Source organism: Podarcis cretensis (genome assembly GCF_951804945.1).
Source record: "Podarcis cretensis genome assembly, chromosome: 4".
Taxonomy (NCBI): Eukaryota; Metazoa; Chordata; class Lepidosauria; order Squamata; family Lacertidae; genus Podarcis; species Podarcis cretensis.
Window position 1 is genome coordinate 104953865 of NC_137173.1, and position 17364 is coordinate 104971228.

At 44.2% G+C, this 17364-nt stretch overlaps 1 protein-coding gene across 2 annotated transcripts in view; it reads left to right on the top strand.

Annotated features, from left to right (window-relative positions):
* LOC307214292 (uncharacterized protein) overlaps positions 1-7668 on the top strand; it is a 47392-nt gene extending 39724 nt beyond the window's left edge. The window contains exons 3-5 of one of the 2 annotated variants that reach the window (XR_013837876.1): positions 3656-3797; positions 5506-5670; positions 7118-7668. Coding sequence is in view for 1 of the 2 variants with exons in the window: in XM_079973115.1 (XP_079829241.1) it covers positions 3656-3797; positions 7118-7155 (180 nt within the window). In the remaining variant the exon portion in view is untranslated. The remainder of the gene's footprint in view (positions 1-3655; positions 3798-5505; positions 5671-7117) is intronic. The other variant, XM_079973115.1, reaches the window with a different exon arrangement.
* Positions 7669-17364: the final 9696 nt, after the last annotated feature.

A 17364-nucleotide genomic window follows, 5' to 3' on the forward strand; every position in this document is an offset into this window, starting at 1 on the left:
GTTTTCCAGGTGACTGCATCCAGAATTATCACTTTCTTTCTTTTGGAACAGAATAAACTGTTATGACTATTGGGTGGTAGTCAACAAAGTTTTGCTCTGAACAGGTCTACTGAAATTAATGGACCTTTCTTAGTCAGGCTCATACATTCTTATTCATTAATGGAGCGCTCATTCATTTCAGTGAGTCCATTCTGAGTAAAAATTAGTTGAATACCACTCACTGTGTGCAATAGATTCATCTAACAAAATTCAGCAAAGACACTCTGCATTTTTTATAAGCTAATCAGAGTGAAATACAGACTTCACTCTTCTCAATCCTCTTCTGTGAATTTTGATTTTTGCCTATTTGCTATTGGTACCTGGCATGATATCTGAAAGTAATCAAAAATTGAAATGCAATTGTATTTAGCAAATGAAAGTGTATAATAGAGGACATACAATGGTATTCGGTATTTTGACAGTTTCTGATTGTTAATATGCAGTGACACTTAAGAAAATCAGAATTTTGCATTCATAATTTGAATGGCAAAAGTGGAATGCTGGCAGATATATAAATATTAGGGAATGATGGTTTTGTCTCTTTTACTGACCATCCCATCCGTACACTTTCACCAAGGTATCTTGTGGTGCAGGGAGAGAACAATTTCAATAATACAAAAATTCTTCCCATTCTTTGGGTTATACCCAACAAAGCTGTCCTGTTTGCTCAAGGACATCTTCTTGGACAGTGGTACTCCTTTCACTCTCCTACATGTCTCCAATGCACCCACAAATCTGCTCTAGGTGCAACCACCTAGGGAGACTCCAAAACAGACTGGGGGCACATGAGGAGAGGGAGAGGAAGTCCCATTGTTCAGGTGAAAATGCTTGGGCTAACAGAAGGGCTTCACTAGATCCCCCTGCATGTAGGAAAGGCTTTCTCGCTCCCTCTCATCAGAATCCCTATCGTTCCAGAGTTCCAAAGCAACAGTGGAAGCAACAGTATCCATGCTGCCTCTCTACAGATGTTCAAATGCAGACTTTCCCACCCTGGTGACCTCCAGATGTTTTGAACTGCACAGCTTCCATCATCCCTGACCATTGGCCATCCTGGCTAGATCTGGGGACCTGATTTGTGAAGGCTGTTCCCATGAATGCATAGAGGCTGGGGCAAAATCTTCCACCACGATTGTGCTCACACTTCCCTTCCAGGAACTTTCATTAGAACTCTTGAAAGAGGCTGGCATTACCCACTTTACCCATTACTGGAAACAATCAAAGCACTTTGCATCACACAAGTTGAAAAATAATTGGTGAGAGGGAATTCATTGATCATTCCTAACTCAACTTCTACTTCCCTTCAAGTCTGTCTATTTATGAGGAAGAGGAATATTTGATGGTTCTAGTTATGAGCAGTGAATGAGATGGGATGTGCATCAATGGAGAAATTCAATGAGTTCCCAATGAAAGCATAATGACGCAGAGTTAAATGGCAGATGGATCTTTCCTAAAGATATGAAACTTGTTTTATGTGGGATCAGATCACTTAATCTTCTCTGATCTGCTGCTTGGAAGTCTTTGGCTGGAAAGAAGCTAGGGATGGAAGAAACCTGACTAGAATCTCATGTGCAAGTCCTATATTCTGCCACTGAACTAGGGCTGTTCTTCCTGTACAGCACCTGGCAGCTATATGTTGTACACATACTTCCATATGGACAAGTCTTCCTTTACGGTAATCAATGGAAGAAAAAATTGGCTAGAGTATGCACATTCCTCTGTTTTTATTTGTGTTCCATATGTGTTTCATTTGATCTTTTGGGGAAAACTAAATGAAACAAAGAGAGACTAATAGAAAGAGACCCTTCACTTTAAAATACCCCCCAATCAACCACACATAAAAGAAACCTTTCAATATCTTAGGTGACTTAAATGATGGATATTTTACTCAGCAAGAGAAAGGTGGCACTGTCATCTTTTTGTGGCTATAACTACCTTAGAAAATAGTTCTTCTTCTTTTTGCAAGATGTCCTTCTTAGACACATTTTGAGCTAATTAGGAGACATGCCAGTGTGTATCAGGTGTGCTGTGGTGAAGTAGCAGTGGGTTTTTCTCACTATATTTGATAGTAGTGCACTGCATCACAATGCCCATATTCTCAAAGCAGGAATTTTTCATTATATATGTGTAGCCTGTGCATCCTTTTGCAATCTCCTGACTCCTGCTCGCCTGCTGTAGCCTTAGATGGGGGGGGGGGGAACCAAAGCCATGTAATAAAACATTTATTTTTTAAAAAAACCCCAAAAAACCCCAAACCATACATATCCACATGGATCAAAGAAAGTGCAGGGTTATGAAACATCCTCAATAGTTTTGTTAGAATCTGCTAAACCCCCCCCCATTTTTCTATAGAGTAGAAACTTGCAAAAATTGGTGCTTGTTTTCTCTCACTGCTGCCAGACTTCATTGTAGGCTGGCCAGCTTTCTCATGAGCACACTCAACTCAACATTGGTTGTTCTTGGGGTTTGGTGGTCTTTCAGCAGTAGCAAAGTGGTTTCATGATGGTAGGAACCAACATGCTTTATTCATGGGTGCAAGAAGGGAAGGAGTTCTGGATAGATCAGAAAAGAATTGAACCCTGTGGCAAGGCTTCAGTTATTTTTATTCCCTTGCTAGAAATAAGGCAGAACCAGAGATAACCTAACCCAGCCATAAGCCATAAATGTTCATCAGCACTCCTGGGAGGTTGCATTTGCTGAACACAGTTGCTTTTTTTTGGGGGGGGGTGATTCTCTACCACCTGCCTCTGCCCCCAAGGTGGAATAATTTGAGAACAAATGAACTGCAGGTCATCTGCTCCTCCTGCCCTCATCCAGACAGAAGACTTGGCTAAAAATAACAAACCAAATGTAAATTCTCTCCCCTCTTGCCACTAGCAAGCAGACATGCCCAGCAGTTAAAGGCTAGCCTATATACTGTATACTAGCTATGAGTCATGGGGGATTGGGGGTAGAGATAAGGGGTCAGTTAGCCATCTTCTCTAAATGATCTTCTTCCCTGCATTGTAACAGCCATCCCCACATACTTTGTGTTTTGCCAATGTTTATATACAATGTGTATATAGACCTCAAGGTCTTTGCTTCTAGTGATAGGATACTTCCTGAAGTACTGTTGTATGATTGCAATCCAAGGATCTCCACTGCAAAAAAAGCAAGTGATGAACAATGAAATAAATCTGGATTGTTATTTATTCCCCGCTCCCCAATCTGCTCCAATCTGTAGAAGCCAAGGCATATAGCATTTCATGCAAGTAAACTTCCTTGGCTCCACTATCTAACATGAGGACATCATGGGCAGAGCCAAAAGAGCCTGCATGATATTGGGGGCAGTGAGAAAACTGTACCTCCACTGCCCCTTTAGCTGCACAGCCTGCAATAATAATGCATGTTTGGGTTCATGTGGAAAGTTCACGCTGGAACAATCAATTGCCTGGCTCAGGCTAGATAGGCTAGATCTCACCTCCTTTAAGGTTTTAAATTTTCTTGGAATATGGATTCCAATCCTAGCATCCACATTCCTATATAGGGAATATAGGCATCCTATAGGGATGTGTGTATAGATATGTGTGTGCTACACAAATAATAATTGTTAAATCATCTGTCCTTGCCTGTATCACAGCATGAGATGAGCTCTTCTGGGAAACAGCGACCAGATGACACAGCAATCAATGTGAAGCCACGTGTGAAACAACCTTGCTCTGTTTGTGTGAAACATCCTTGCAGAAGCGGACCGAGAGTCAGTGATGACAAACCTGGCATTGGTAATCAGGCAATTACCACTCCTTTTCAGGCTGATGAGCTAGGCTAGCCAAGTTTTAACTAGAGTTAAACAGAAATGCTTGGAGAAACGATTACTTACCTTAGTTTGCCTGCCTGATGAAACCTACGTTAAAGCTGCCGTCGCTGCAGGCGTTGCAAGTGCAGTTTTAATTAGAAAGTAAATGTAAGTTTAATACAAAGAAAATTGTCAGCAAGACTGAAATACCTAGAGCCAATTTGATACAATTCATCATGCATTCACATTAGATTAAAACTCTGTGCTATGGCAAGGCATGTTAATGGGGTATATTCTGCACTAGATGAAAATATGTAGTAAACAGGACCACAATTATGTTATTGAGAAGAACAAGTGAACTCAATCCTGACGGTACAAAGAGAATATTATTCAAAATGCAATTATATAGTAAATGAGAATATACAAATATATTATTTTGCCCTTTTCAGCAGCAGCAGCAGTACAACCTTGATGCACACCTAATTTAGGACTGATCCACACATGCCAATTTCCCATCATTCATCACTCACTAATCTTTCATCACTTGGTTACTCAGTATTTGGTATATTTCAGACAAAATTGTGAACTATCAGAATTGAAAAACAGCATGTTAGAGTGAGTTTTGATGGCATAAATGTTCTATGCATGATAATTAATCTTGGATGGCTGATTCACACATGTGCAAGTTGTCACAGATAATGAGCAATTAACATGCATGACTGAATGAGCCTTTATGCTTTCAGCAATTAAAACATCTGGGAAACTGTGTAAGCGTGATGTCACCACCACTGTAGTTAAACCAGGACTTTTCTTGATATAATAAAAGCCATGCTTTGAAAAGCACATAATACTCAAAATAAAACATCCCTGCATTAACAACTATGCACATAACATAGAGGTGGCATGTGCCATATTGACAGCACACATATGAAATCCTGTGTAATAGCTCCCTGATCAGTAGCTCTTGCTACAAATATTCTAAGCCATATACCATTGCCTCTTTAGGAGAAATAAAGGATAAGGTATGGTGGAGACATTTATTTGGCTTGTCAGCAGTGCTGGGGCTATCATTAGGCCAACGAGGCAGCTACTTAGGGCGCAGTCTTCAAAGGGGTGCAATACTGACTTCGGAGAGGAGCACTTTTGAAATCACTGAGATATCATCTTGGTAGTAGATATGATGCTTTAACAGAGTTCTTTAATGACACAAGTCTAAAAGGTTTATATGGAAATACTTCCCGAATTGCTGATGTTAGTTTGTGGTATCTTTTGTAACATGGCACAACATCCTTTTGGAAGTCAAGCTTACAAGCAAGCTATTACAAAACAAGGAAGCTGATTTAAATTTAGCTACAAGTCAATTGCAAGTGGCCAAGAATTACTTTGTGGGTTGAAGGTGTGATGAGTGTTTTCAACAAGTTTTGATAGATGCTACTGGGGTTGTAAAGGAGCTAGAAATACTACCAAACTTTGAGACATAACAAGTTAGAAAAGGGAGAAAGAAATGGCAGTTTGAGTATGAGGCCCAAGAAAAAACACCACAAGATCCAAAGTAGAAATTAAAGTATTCAAACTATACTGTCTTAGACAGGACCATACAATCTGCTGAAGAGAGACATTCCAACAGCTACAATATAATTTCCTATTTGGCTTCCTATGTGGTATATACAGTATTAACATAAAATCTGTTGAAGATGTACTTAAGGCCTGAAAGAATTTGGAGAAACCACTGATGTGCAACAGAAACAAAGATATTATTGCTGAAGAGCTGTGCTGTGAACTTACAGCAATAGTTTGAAGACTTCCAAAGTCCAGGGGTGATTCTGGCCTTAAACAATCTATCACATTTTTAACTGGAGGTATTGTTTTTGTTTGTTACTATGTTATATTGTATATGTGCTTTTATCTTGTAAACTGCCCTGTGATCCCTATGAATGGCAGTGTAGAAAACAAACAAAGAAACAAAGAAACTCTGTTGCTAGAGGTCTAGGTGATCTCAGTGGCTAGGAGTACCTTTTACGTGCATTGGATGGTAAAATAGCTACAGCTATTTCTAGAGTAGAAAAGGTTGACCACTGTCATTCACTTACTTGTAAGCTCCAGATTGGATCAATGCAATGTGGTCTACATGGAGCTGCCCTTGAGACTGACTTTAAACAAGCTGCTTTAAACAAGCTGCGTCTGTGTTTACTGCAGCTTCATTCCAAAAGCACTTTTAAAAGCACTCTTTTCCCAAGCCGAGCAGATGGCTTAAAAGTTCAAAGTCCACCTTGAAGCCATTAATTAGGAGTTGGCAGGCTGCCCGGAGCATGAGCACATACCTCTCATCAATCTTCTTGACGCACAGAGCAGATAACGTCCGATCCGTCCCTCTGCCTTTGCTGGCATTCCGATCCTCTGTTTCTTTGTTCCTCTGCCAGCAGCCATTAGTTCAGTCCGATTCCGTTTTCCTGGGCCCATAACCAAAAATGTGAGATTTTGACCAGCTTCTGCCCATCTGAAGCTGATACAGGCTTGTCTTATCTTGAGCCCAAACAGAGTAGTCCACACAGCAGAAGGATAAGCAGTATGTGCCACATTCTTAACTTTATTTACACTTCTGTGCTGACAGAATACAAACATGCATCTTGCCTCTGTGAGAGCAGAGAAGCAACTCCTCTCGGAAACAAAGAACACCGAGAGAACAGTGAAAAACAGGAAACCAGTGAACGTCACATCCAGTCTCCCATTCCCGTGGGAATCCAACAGTAACTCTGACTGTGGAATGCAAAACAATGTCTTGTGACTGCAGTTGCTGCTCAGTGAGGGAAATAGAAACCAACAGTGGCATCTCACCTTTTGGCACTGGCTGCCATTGCATACCAGACAGGCACCTTCTTGACTGTCTTTCTGGTGTAGGTGAAAAATGTTTCTCTTTCTAAAAGCCTTCTTTAAAAAATTATCCCAGTTGGTATCTGCCATGGATTTGAATTGATTTCATGTACAGTGGTACCTCAGGTTACAGACACTTCAGGTTACAGACTCCGCTAACCCAGAAAGAGTGCTTCAGGTTAAGAACTTTGCTTCAGGATGAGAACAGAAATCGTGCTCCGGTGGCACGGCAGCAGCAGGAGGCCCCATTAGCTAAAGTGGTGCTTCAGGTTCAGAACAGTTTCAGGTTAAGTACGGACCTCCAGAACGAATTAAGTACTTAACCCGAGGGACCACTGTACTTGGATGTTCTTGTTTTAGACTGTTTTGACTTTTTTAACTTTGTTTTTTATATAAGCAATTGTTTTTTATGTGTTACTTTATTTCACTTTGCAGATTGCATTGGGATACCTCATGGCAAGATAAATGAATGACTGAATGAATGTTGTTTTGGGTCCAAAGAGGATTTCTTCAGAAGTGATCTCACCACATCCTCTTCTAGGCGCCCCAAGGCTGCTGTGTCTGGTAAAGAGACATTGATCAACTCCCTGGCCCAGCTGGCTCTTCCCTGACTTCCATTTTTAATTAGCCATCAGAGGAAAGACTCCCCTGCTCCTTTTATCCAACATAGATTTGCAAGCATTTTGAGCAGGATTGTCTCACTTTTGGCACACGATAACCAAAGACTGTCAAAGAAGAATGAGAATCTTATTTGTGTGTGGACATCTCATGCTGGCATCATACAGTACATCAGATCATACAAAAAGACAAGGCTGCATTGCTCCCCAGCCCAAGAGCCCGCTTTGAAATCCTCCTGCTACATTCACGGGCAACAGACCAGAATATACTTTATTAAGGGTGCATGCTGCTTACAAGAATAAGATGCCTGCACAGTGTATCTTAGCCGTCCCCACATATTAAACATCAGTAAAGTTACATGTACACAATATACTTTTTTGTGATGCTGTCATTTTTACATATTAACCTAGTAAAGGTAAAGGTACCCCTGCCCGTACGGGCCAGTCTTGACAGACTCTGGGGTTGTGCGCCCATCTCACTTAAGAGGCCAGGGGCCAGCGCTGTCCGGAGACACTTCCGGGTCACGTGGCCAGCGTGACAAAGCTGCATCTGGCGAGCCAGAGCCGCACACGGAAACGCCGTTTACCTTCCCGCTGGTAAGCGGTCCCTATTTATCTACTTGCACCCGGAGGTGCTTTCGAACTGCTAGGTTGGCAGGCGCTGGGACCGAGCAGCGGGAGCGCACCCCGCCGCAGGGATTCGAACCGCCGACCTTTCGATTGGCAAGTCCTAGGCGCTGAGGCTTTAACCCACAGCGCCACCTGTGTCCCTACATATTAACCTAGAGAATAGCTAAACTGAAGCTATTTAGATTGTTTCAGGATATTTTCAATAGGCAGAAAAATGCTTCCCATTTTCAGACAGACTTAGCATTACTTATGGAAATGTTCACATTCGCATTGCCCTAATTACTTTCAGCAACATGACCACAGCCTCATTTGGCTAGGAAGTGTTGCAGCAACATCCCATTCACTAACTAACCCAGGAAAAAGCAAGAGCAGGGGCTAGGAGGGAGGGGTGACAGAAATAGCAGCTTTGCACAGTCTAAGCCTTTATTTGGGAACAATTTCTATCCATTGAACTTCTCAGTTTTTGCCCCACTATCAAAAGTGTATCAGCCGTGTTTAACACACAGCTCTATATTATATTTCACCTAACCAGAATCTTTAGGTTAATGGGTAACAGTAGGCTTTCACTCTTGTCTGATATTCCTAACCCTTCTTTTAGGCGTTATTAGCTTCTTTTGTATTCTTATGGAGATTATATATATATATATATATATTCTGTTTTAACTCCTTTTAGTGTTGTTGTTTTTAGATTTTAAATGATTATAAAAGATTGTACCCCTCCCTCCTTATGCTGGTCTACAACCATAATAAAGTGTTGTGTTGTGGACAATAGTAGTCACAATTGTAGTAATAAATGATAACCATAATCAATGGCAGCATTTTCTGAGACAATGTAATCTCTCAACTCTTATTAGGAGATATGCTATTGCTACCCATAAGTATAACTGAGCCACAGCTATGTTTATCAGAAAGATTATTTGCTCAGTGCAAACATCACTTTAATAAAACAAATGCAATACATTTCAACAAACAACCTTTGAAACAAAGGAAATGCAGACTGTGTGGGAAAGATCTGGTGGGAAAAGGCTACCACTCAAATATTTATAATAATGGGGAAAGCATCTTTTTTGTGCAGCCCCCCCCCAAGCCACCCAGGCACCTGCTTTGGCATTCTTCCTTTATATAACCAGAAAGGAAGACACACTTTTGTTCTGATGAAGTAGGACATCAAGTTAAAAGGGTTCAGGAATCTAAGATGCTGCTTACTTGCAGCATCCTTTCAGTGGGGCAACAGGCAGCAGAAAGCATGGAGCAAACGAAAATTTATCAGCCTGCCACTTCAGGAGCAGATTTTGGAAGGCCAGGAAGACCTGAGATATCTTTTAATTGCATATATTGACAGAACAAATAATTCTAAATGAAAGTGCAGTTCCAAGGAATTATCATCCTCATAGTTCAGTGGATGGCTTTATCCAGTTTGGTATACATGGGGTCAATACACAAGATGCAACACAATGTTTGCATTGCACATTAAGAATTAGAGCTTCGTTCAAAGATGCATGTCAATCACCTGTTGACTAGTGCTTGCATGTGTGAATGAAACATCATGGAAGAATCCCCTTAAATGCAACTTCGACAGGAGAAGCTTACACCTTCAGAGCAGTGAATCAGCAAATGTGCAAAACCTGAGATATAGTACAACCACTGCTACTATCACCATTATTATTATTATTATTATTATTATTATTATTATTATTATTAAATGCATAAATACCCTGTCTTTCTCCCAAGTTTGGATTCTAGGCAGCTTGCAGCATCTTGAGAACATCATTATAAAACACAAAGTAATAAAACCAAACCTGTCAGGTGCTGGTGTGGTTGCTCGAGAGGCTTTCTTTTTAGTGCAAACTATTTACAGTGAAGAGCGTCGTAAGTTCATGTCTGGCTCAATCGCTAGCAGAATCTGGGAGTGGTCGGTCCTTCTACCTCCCCCAGCATAACAGTCGCTTGACCCCCAGCCTTCTCCTCCCCTCCCTGCGCCGAAACCTACTGCGCAGAATGGGCGCTGGCAAAAGGGGTACTTCTCTCCTCTCTGGTTTGCTCAGGCTCAGTGCCCCTGGTCCCTGCACCTCCTCTCCACTGGAGGTGGGGCTTCCCTCCTTGCTGGAGGAGGAACTGCTTCGCAAGATTTTCGGAGGTTCCCTATAACACAACTGCCCTTCCATCTCTCGCCTATGAACTGATGGCAGTTCCCTGACAAAATCATTTAAATACAATAGTTTAAATACAATAAATGTAGAGTCAGCATTAAAATACCAAATACACTGAGAGCAGCCCCGTTGCCAACATAAACTGTACCTGGTTTTCAAATCCTGCCTCAGTAGGAAAATCTTAGCCTGCCAGCAGAAAGATAAACAAAGCAGATCCTCTAACCCAAGCAGTTATGGATCTACACTTACCCACTCTTATCCATGATTACACTTATTCAGGAATCTTTGGTGAGGGACTTTACCAAATGCTTTTTGAAAATCCAAGTACATAGCTTTAACTAGATCACCCATAAGCTTGTTGAAACTGTAAAAGGATAATGAGCCAAAGCCATGCTGGCTCTATTTCACCAGGTCTTGTTCTTCCATGTTTGATAATCCCATCTTTGGTTTCCACCAGTTTCCCAGGAACAGACATTAAGGTAACTGCTGTGTAATTTCCTGGATGTTCCATGGAATTATTATATGATATTATATTGTATTATTATATTATATTATTATATTATATTATATTATATTATATTATATTATATTATATTATATTATATTATATTATTGGTGTTACAGTTGCCACTTTCCAGTTCTCAGGTGTGAAATCTGAGCAGATCAGCAATTTCCCATTTGAGTTCGCCTATGGATGCCATCTGGGCCTGCTGTGAGATGTTCCCCAACAGTTGAACAACACTTACATTGATTATAGTGCTATCAAATTCAACATAAATATGTAAGTGGGCCATTGCCAAGAAATTGCCAACATAGTCACATTTGACTTCGAAAGAGGAAGCTTCACAATAATGAGGGGACTGGTAAAAAGGAAGCTGAAATGCAAAGTCAAGAGGGTCAGATCTCTCCAGAATGCTTGGGAATTATTCAAAACCACAATAATAGAAGCTCGTCTAGAATGTAAACTGCAAAATGTCCTTATGCTGGCCTTTTGTTTTTCTTTTTTAGGTTTGGGTATTTTAAAAGATTTTTATTGTGTTTTGAATTTCTTTTGGTAGTTATTTCATTTTGTAATCTGTATGCTGTTTTGTGGTGTGTTTTCGACTAGGATGCAAATTATAATTTCACATCTGCACATCTGTAAAAAAAGAAAACCGGCAGGCACTTTATAAGTTAATCACCCCTAGCACTGGGCTGTTATGTTCTTCCTCTTATGTCACTGTTACTGTTTATGCTGCTCTCCAGCCCAAGACCCTCAGAGAGTTTTACAAGAGAATGAAAATACATAAGAAAAACAGTAAAATAAAACTAAAACCAAATAAAACAAAAGACAGAAGTAATAGGTAAAGGTAAAGGTACCCCTGCCCATATGGGCCAGTCGTGTCTGACTCTAGGGTTGTGCGCCCATCTCACTTAAGAGGCCGGGGGCCAGCGCTGTTCGGAGACACTTCTGGGTCACGTGGCCAGCGTGACGAAGCTGCTCTGGTGAGCCAGCACCAACGCAGCACACAGAAACGCCGTTTACCTTCCCGCTATAAAGCGGTACCTATTTATCTACTTGCACTTAGGGGTGCTTTTGAACTGCTAGGTGGGCAGGAGCTGGGACCGAAAGACGGGAGATCACCCCGCCGCGGGGATTCGAACCGCCGACCATGCGATCGGCAAGTCCTAGGCACTGAGGTTTTACCCACAGCGCGTCCCACGTCTATTACAGAAGTAATATCAACCATCAAAGTTAAAAGTTAAATACAGTATTAATGATTATAATAATAATAATAATAATAATAATAATTTATTATTTGTACCCCGCCCATCTGGCTGGGTTTCCCCAGCCACTCTGGGCGGCTTCCAACAGAGATGAAAAATACACTAAAATATCACATATTAAAAACTTCCCTGAACAGGGCTGCCTTCAGATGTTTTCTGAATGTCAGGTAGTTGTCCATCGCCTTGACATCCGATGGGAGGGCATTCCACAGGGCGGGCGCCACCACCGAGAAGGCCCTCTGCCTGGTTCCCTGTAGCTTTGCTTCTCGCAGGGAGGGAACCGCCAGAAGGCCCTCGGAGCTGGACCTCAGTGTCCGGGCAGACCGATGGGGGAGGAGACGCTCCTTCAGATATACTGGACCGAGGCCATTTAGGGCTTTAAAGGTCAGCACCAACACTTTGAATTGTGCTCGGAAACGTACTGGGAGCCAATGTAGGTCTTTCAAGACCGGTGTTATATGGTCTCGGCGGCCGCTCCCAGTCACCAGTCTAGCTGCCGCATTCTGGATTAGTTGTAGTTTCCGGGTCACCTTCAAAGGTAGCCCCACGTAGAGCGCATTGCAGTAGTCCAAGCGGGAGATAACCAGAGCATGTACCACTCTGGCGAGACAGTCTGCAGGCAGATAGGGTCTCAGCCTACGTACCAGATGGAGCTGGTAAACAGCTGCCCTGGATACAGATTTGACCTGTGCCTCCATGGACAGCTGTGAGTCCAAAATGACTCCCAGGCTGCGCACCTGGTCCTTCAGGGGCACAGTTACCCCATTCAGGACCAGGGAATCCTCCACACCTGCCCGCCTCCTGTCCCCCAAAAACAGTACTTCTGTCTTGTCAGGATTCAACCTCAATCTGTTAGCCGCCATCCATCCTCCAACCGCCTCCAGGCACTCACACAGGACCTTCACCGCCTTCACTGGTTCTGATTTAAAAGAGAGGTAGAGCTGGGTATCATCTGCATACTGATGAACACCCAGCCCAAACCTCCTGATGATCCCTCCCAGCGGCTGCATGTAGATGTTGAAAAGCATGGGGGAGAGGACAGAACCCTGAGGCACCCCACAAGTGAGAGCCCAGGGGTCTGAACACTCATCCCCCACCACCACTTTCTGAACACGGCCCAGGAGGAAGGAGCGGAACCACTGTATGACAGTGCCCCCAGCTCCCAGCCCCTCAAGACGGTCCAGAAGGATGTCATGGTCGATGGTATCAAACGCCGCTGAGAGATCCAGCAGAACTAGGAAACAGCTCTCACCTTTGTCCCTAGCCCGCCGGAGGTCATCAACCAGTGCGACCAAGGCAGTTTCAGTCCCATGATGAGGCCTGAATCCCGACTGGAAGGGATCCAAATGGTCCGCTTCTTCCAGGCGTGCCTGGAGTTGTTCAGCAACCACTCGCTCAATCACCTTGCCCAAGAATGGAAGGTTTGAGACTGGGCGATAATTGGCCATCGTGGCCGCATCTAGAGATGGTTTTTTAAGAAGCGGTTTAATAACCGCCTCTTTCAGCGGGTCTGGGAAGGCTCCCTCACGGAGGGAAGCATTCACCACCCCACGAAGCCCATCGCCCAGTCCTTCCCGGCTAGCTTTTATAAGCCAGGATGGGCAAGGATCCAGGAGACAGGTGGTTGACTTCACTCGTCCGAGCAGCCTGTCCACATCCTCGGAGGTAACAGCTTGGAATTGATCCCACACAACTTGACCAGACAGGACTCTAGCACTCTCCCGCCCCGGCCCTGCTCCCACGGTGGAGTCTACTTCTTCCCGAATCTGAGCGATTTTATCTGCAAAAAAATTTGCAAAATCATTGCAGGAGAACATGTGGCCCGTACTGGGCCCCGATGTTACAGGTGGTTCCGCTAAATTGTGAACCACCTGAAAGAGTCTCCTGCTGCTGTTTTCTGCAGATGCAATAGAGGCGGTGAAGAAAGTCTTCTTCGCCGTCGCTATCGCCACTTGGTAGGCTCGACGTTGAGCTCTAACCTGTGTCCGGTCAGATTCAGAATGGGTTATCCGCCACCGGCGCTCTAGCCGTCTCAACGATTGTTTCATTGCCCTCAGATCCGTGGAAAACCACGGGGCTCTCCGGGCTCCATGCAATCGGAGAGGGCGCTTCGGAGCCAAACAGTCAATAGCCCTGGTTAATTCCGCATTCCAGCGGGCCACCAGGGAATCGGCTGAAAGGCCATCAACATGGGATAAAGCATCCCCTACCACTCTCTGGAAACCATTTGGATCCATTAAGTGGCGGGGGCGGACCATCCGAATCGGTCCCACCTCCCTGCAGAGGGGATGGGTCGCAGAGAAGTCCAGTTGCACCAGGAAGTGATCTGACCATGGCACTTCTTTCGTTTCACTTTTACTTAGTGTCAGATCACCAACATCCGTAGAGGTAAACACCAGGTCCAAGGCATGTCCGCGGCTATGGGTTGGGCCAGACTTATTCAGGGACAGCCCCATGGAGGCCATGCTTTCCACGAAGTCCCGAGCGGCCCCTTGTAAGGTCGTGTCGGCATGGATGTTAAAATCCCCTAGGACGACCAAGCTAGGTGTCTCCAGGAGAACATCCGCCACGACCTGAAGCAGCTCGGGCAGGGAATCCTTGGTGCAGCGGGGAGGTCGGTACACCAAAAGGAATCCTGTACTGCCCCTATTGCCCAACTTCCAGAACATGCACTCAGAAAACTGGGTCTTCCCAATAGGACGCCTGGTGCAAACTAATGACTTCCTAAAAATCACTGCAACCCCCCCTCCCCGCCCACATGACCTGGGTTGCTGTGCGTAAGAGAAACCTGGTGGACAAGCAGCGGCAAGGACAGGCCCATCTGCTTCATCCAACCAAGTCTCTGTTACACATGCCAGGTCAAGTCCTCCATCCATGATCAAGTCATGGATGGCAGTGGTCTTATGAATCATTGACCTGGCATTGCACAGCAACACTTTCAGGTCATGTGGGTATCCCTTGCTGATTCTAGTATTCATCCGGTCAGGACCAGACCCGGAGGCAGGGATAGTCCTCAGACAACGACTAAACCTGCCTCCTCTGTAATGACATGGTCTGGTCTTAGCGTAACTCCTCCTCCTACCCGTGATCACTGAGATCGGTTGTCCCAACGCATCCCCCCCTGTGGAACATGCCCCAGCCATTTTGTGGGCTGGGGCCCACTCCCCGGCAGCCCTGACCCCTCCCCTTAAGAACAAAATAACCCCTTTAAAAAACAACAACAAAAAAAGCAACAACACAAATAAAACAATACAAACAAAAAACAATAAAAATTATAAAAATTACAAAAACATAAAATCAAACAAATTCCCAGGCCCAATAAACATCCACCCCACCCCACCCCACCCCACATACAAAAAATTCAAAATAAAATTTTTTAAAACATTTTAAAAGCACTCTGCACCCCTCCAGCAGTAACAGCAACTGTCCTAGTGAGGCCCGTCAGGCCCCGCCCCAGGCCAGATGGTGAGTGGCAGGAAGGAGCAGGGCCCTCAGACACTCACATACAGGAGAGTCCTCCTGGGCAGCAGAGTCCAGCAGTCCTTATGAGGCTTCAGGCCCCGCCCCAGGCCAGATGGTGAGTGGCAGGAAGGAGCAGGGCCCTCAGACACTCACATACAGGAGAGTCCTCCTGGGCAGCAGAGTCCAGCAGTCCTTTATGAGGCTTCAGGCCCCACCCCAGGCCAGATGGTGAGTGGCAGGAAGGAGCAGGGCCCTCAGACACCCACACAGGAGAGTCCTCCTGGGCAGCAGAGTCCAGCAGTCCTTATGAGGCTTCAGGCCCCGCCCCAGGCCAGATGGTGAGTGGCAGGAAGGAGCAGGGCCCTCAGACACCCACACAGGAGAGTCCTCCTGGGCAGCAGGCAGCAAGCACCACGCAGTCCTTATGAGGCTTCAGGCCCCGCCCCAGGCCAGATGGTGAGTGGCAGGAAGGAGCAGGGCCCTCAGACACTCACATACAAATGTGAGTTTAGCAAAAGTAAACAGCAAATAAAGATCAGGAAAAATCAATTGTTATATAAATTGTGATGGGAGAGAATTTTCTATTGTAGAATATTCATATAAAATCCAGCCCTCCTTAGTATTTCACAACTGACTCCCCAAGAGCTCACATCTTCTCCTGGGTCCGGGCCCTGTTCTTAATTTCCCACAGACACATTGTATGACACCATAATGGTTGTTCAGATAACACTGGGTTAAAAAAGCAGAGCTCTAACTCCCATGGACTCTGTGGCACAGAGATTCTCCCTCGCATGCACAACCATAGGTTCAGTCTTTGCATACCTTCAAATGAACATATGGAGTTTAAAGAAGACATTTGATGACACAATCCTATTCCTTTCCTCCACATTAATTTTATACACAACTATGGTATGAAACAGGGCCCCAGTGTTGAGGGGGGACGATGACGATTTTTACCCTGTTAGCCCCCAGGCCCCTTTTCTCTAAAGACCCTGAATGCTCCAATCATCTTTGACCCTAACTTCTCTATCCATTCTCCCTCAGGTCCCTAGCATAAAATGACATTCAGCCCCACAGTTTCCTTTCACAGAATCACAGAATAATAGAATTGTAGAGTTGGAAGGCATCACAAAGGTCATCTGCCCAACAGCTTTGTTCCAGTCCTGCACATCTCCTCTGAGTTTCAGTGACATCACAACAGGTTAGTCAACCGGCAGCAGGTTCAGGCTCACTCCCTGAAAACCAGTTTATATTCAGTGTATCACTGCATGCACAAGTTATGAAGGATTCTGACAAACTGGAAAGTGTGCAGCTGAGGGTGACCAAGATGATCAAGGGTCTGGGAAACAAGCCTTATGAGGAACAGTTAAGGGAGTTGGGTATGTTTAGCCTGGATGATGGGAGACTGAGAGGAGTTATGATAGCCAGTTTCAAATATCTAAAGGACTGTCACATGGAAGTTGGAGCAAGCTTGTTTTCTCCTGCTCTGGAGGGTAGGGCCTGAACCAATGGCTTCAAGTTACAAGAGATGAGATTCTAACTAAACATCAGGAACAACTTTTTGTCAACAGTGGAACAGACTTCCTTGGAAGGTGGTGGACTCTCCTTCCTTGGAGGTTTTTAAGCAGATGTTGGATGGCCATCTGTCATGGAAGATCTGGTTGACATTCCTGCATTGCAGGGGTTGGACAAGATGACCCACTGAGACCCTTTCAACTCTACAATTCTATGATTCTGTGAACTGTTCATATCCAAAGCTTCAATGAGAGAAGTGGGGCTTTACCAACTTACTTTTTTCTACCATCAATATGTTCTCCACCACATCCAAATGCACGCACACACACTCAGCAGCACAGATTAGGGTTTGGTATATAATTTACTTTTTACTTTTTGTTAATTTAATTATAAATCAGGTTTTACTGTATGAAACGGTTACAAAGCATATGCTTAGCTCCTAATAAAATCAGAGATTCCCTTTGTCTGTCACCTCTTTGTAGAATAGGGAGGCAATGTGCAAGTTAAGACTCAGTGAACAGTTGGTGCTGTCTTCTGCAGA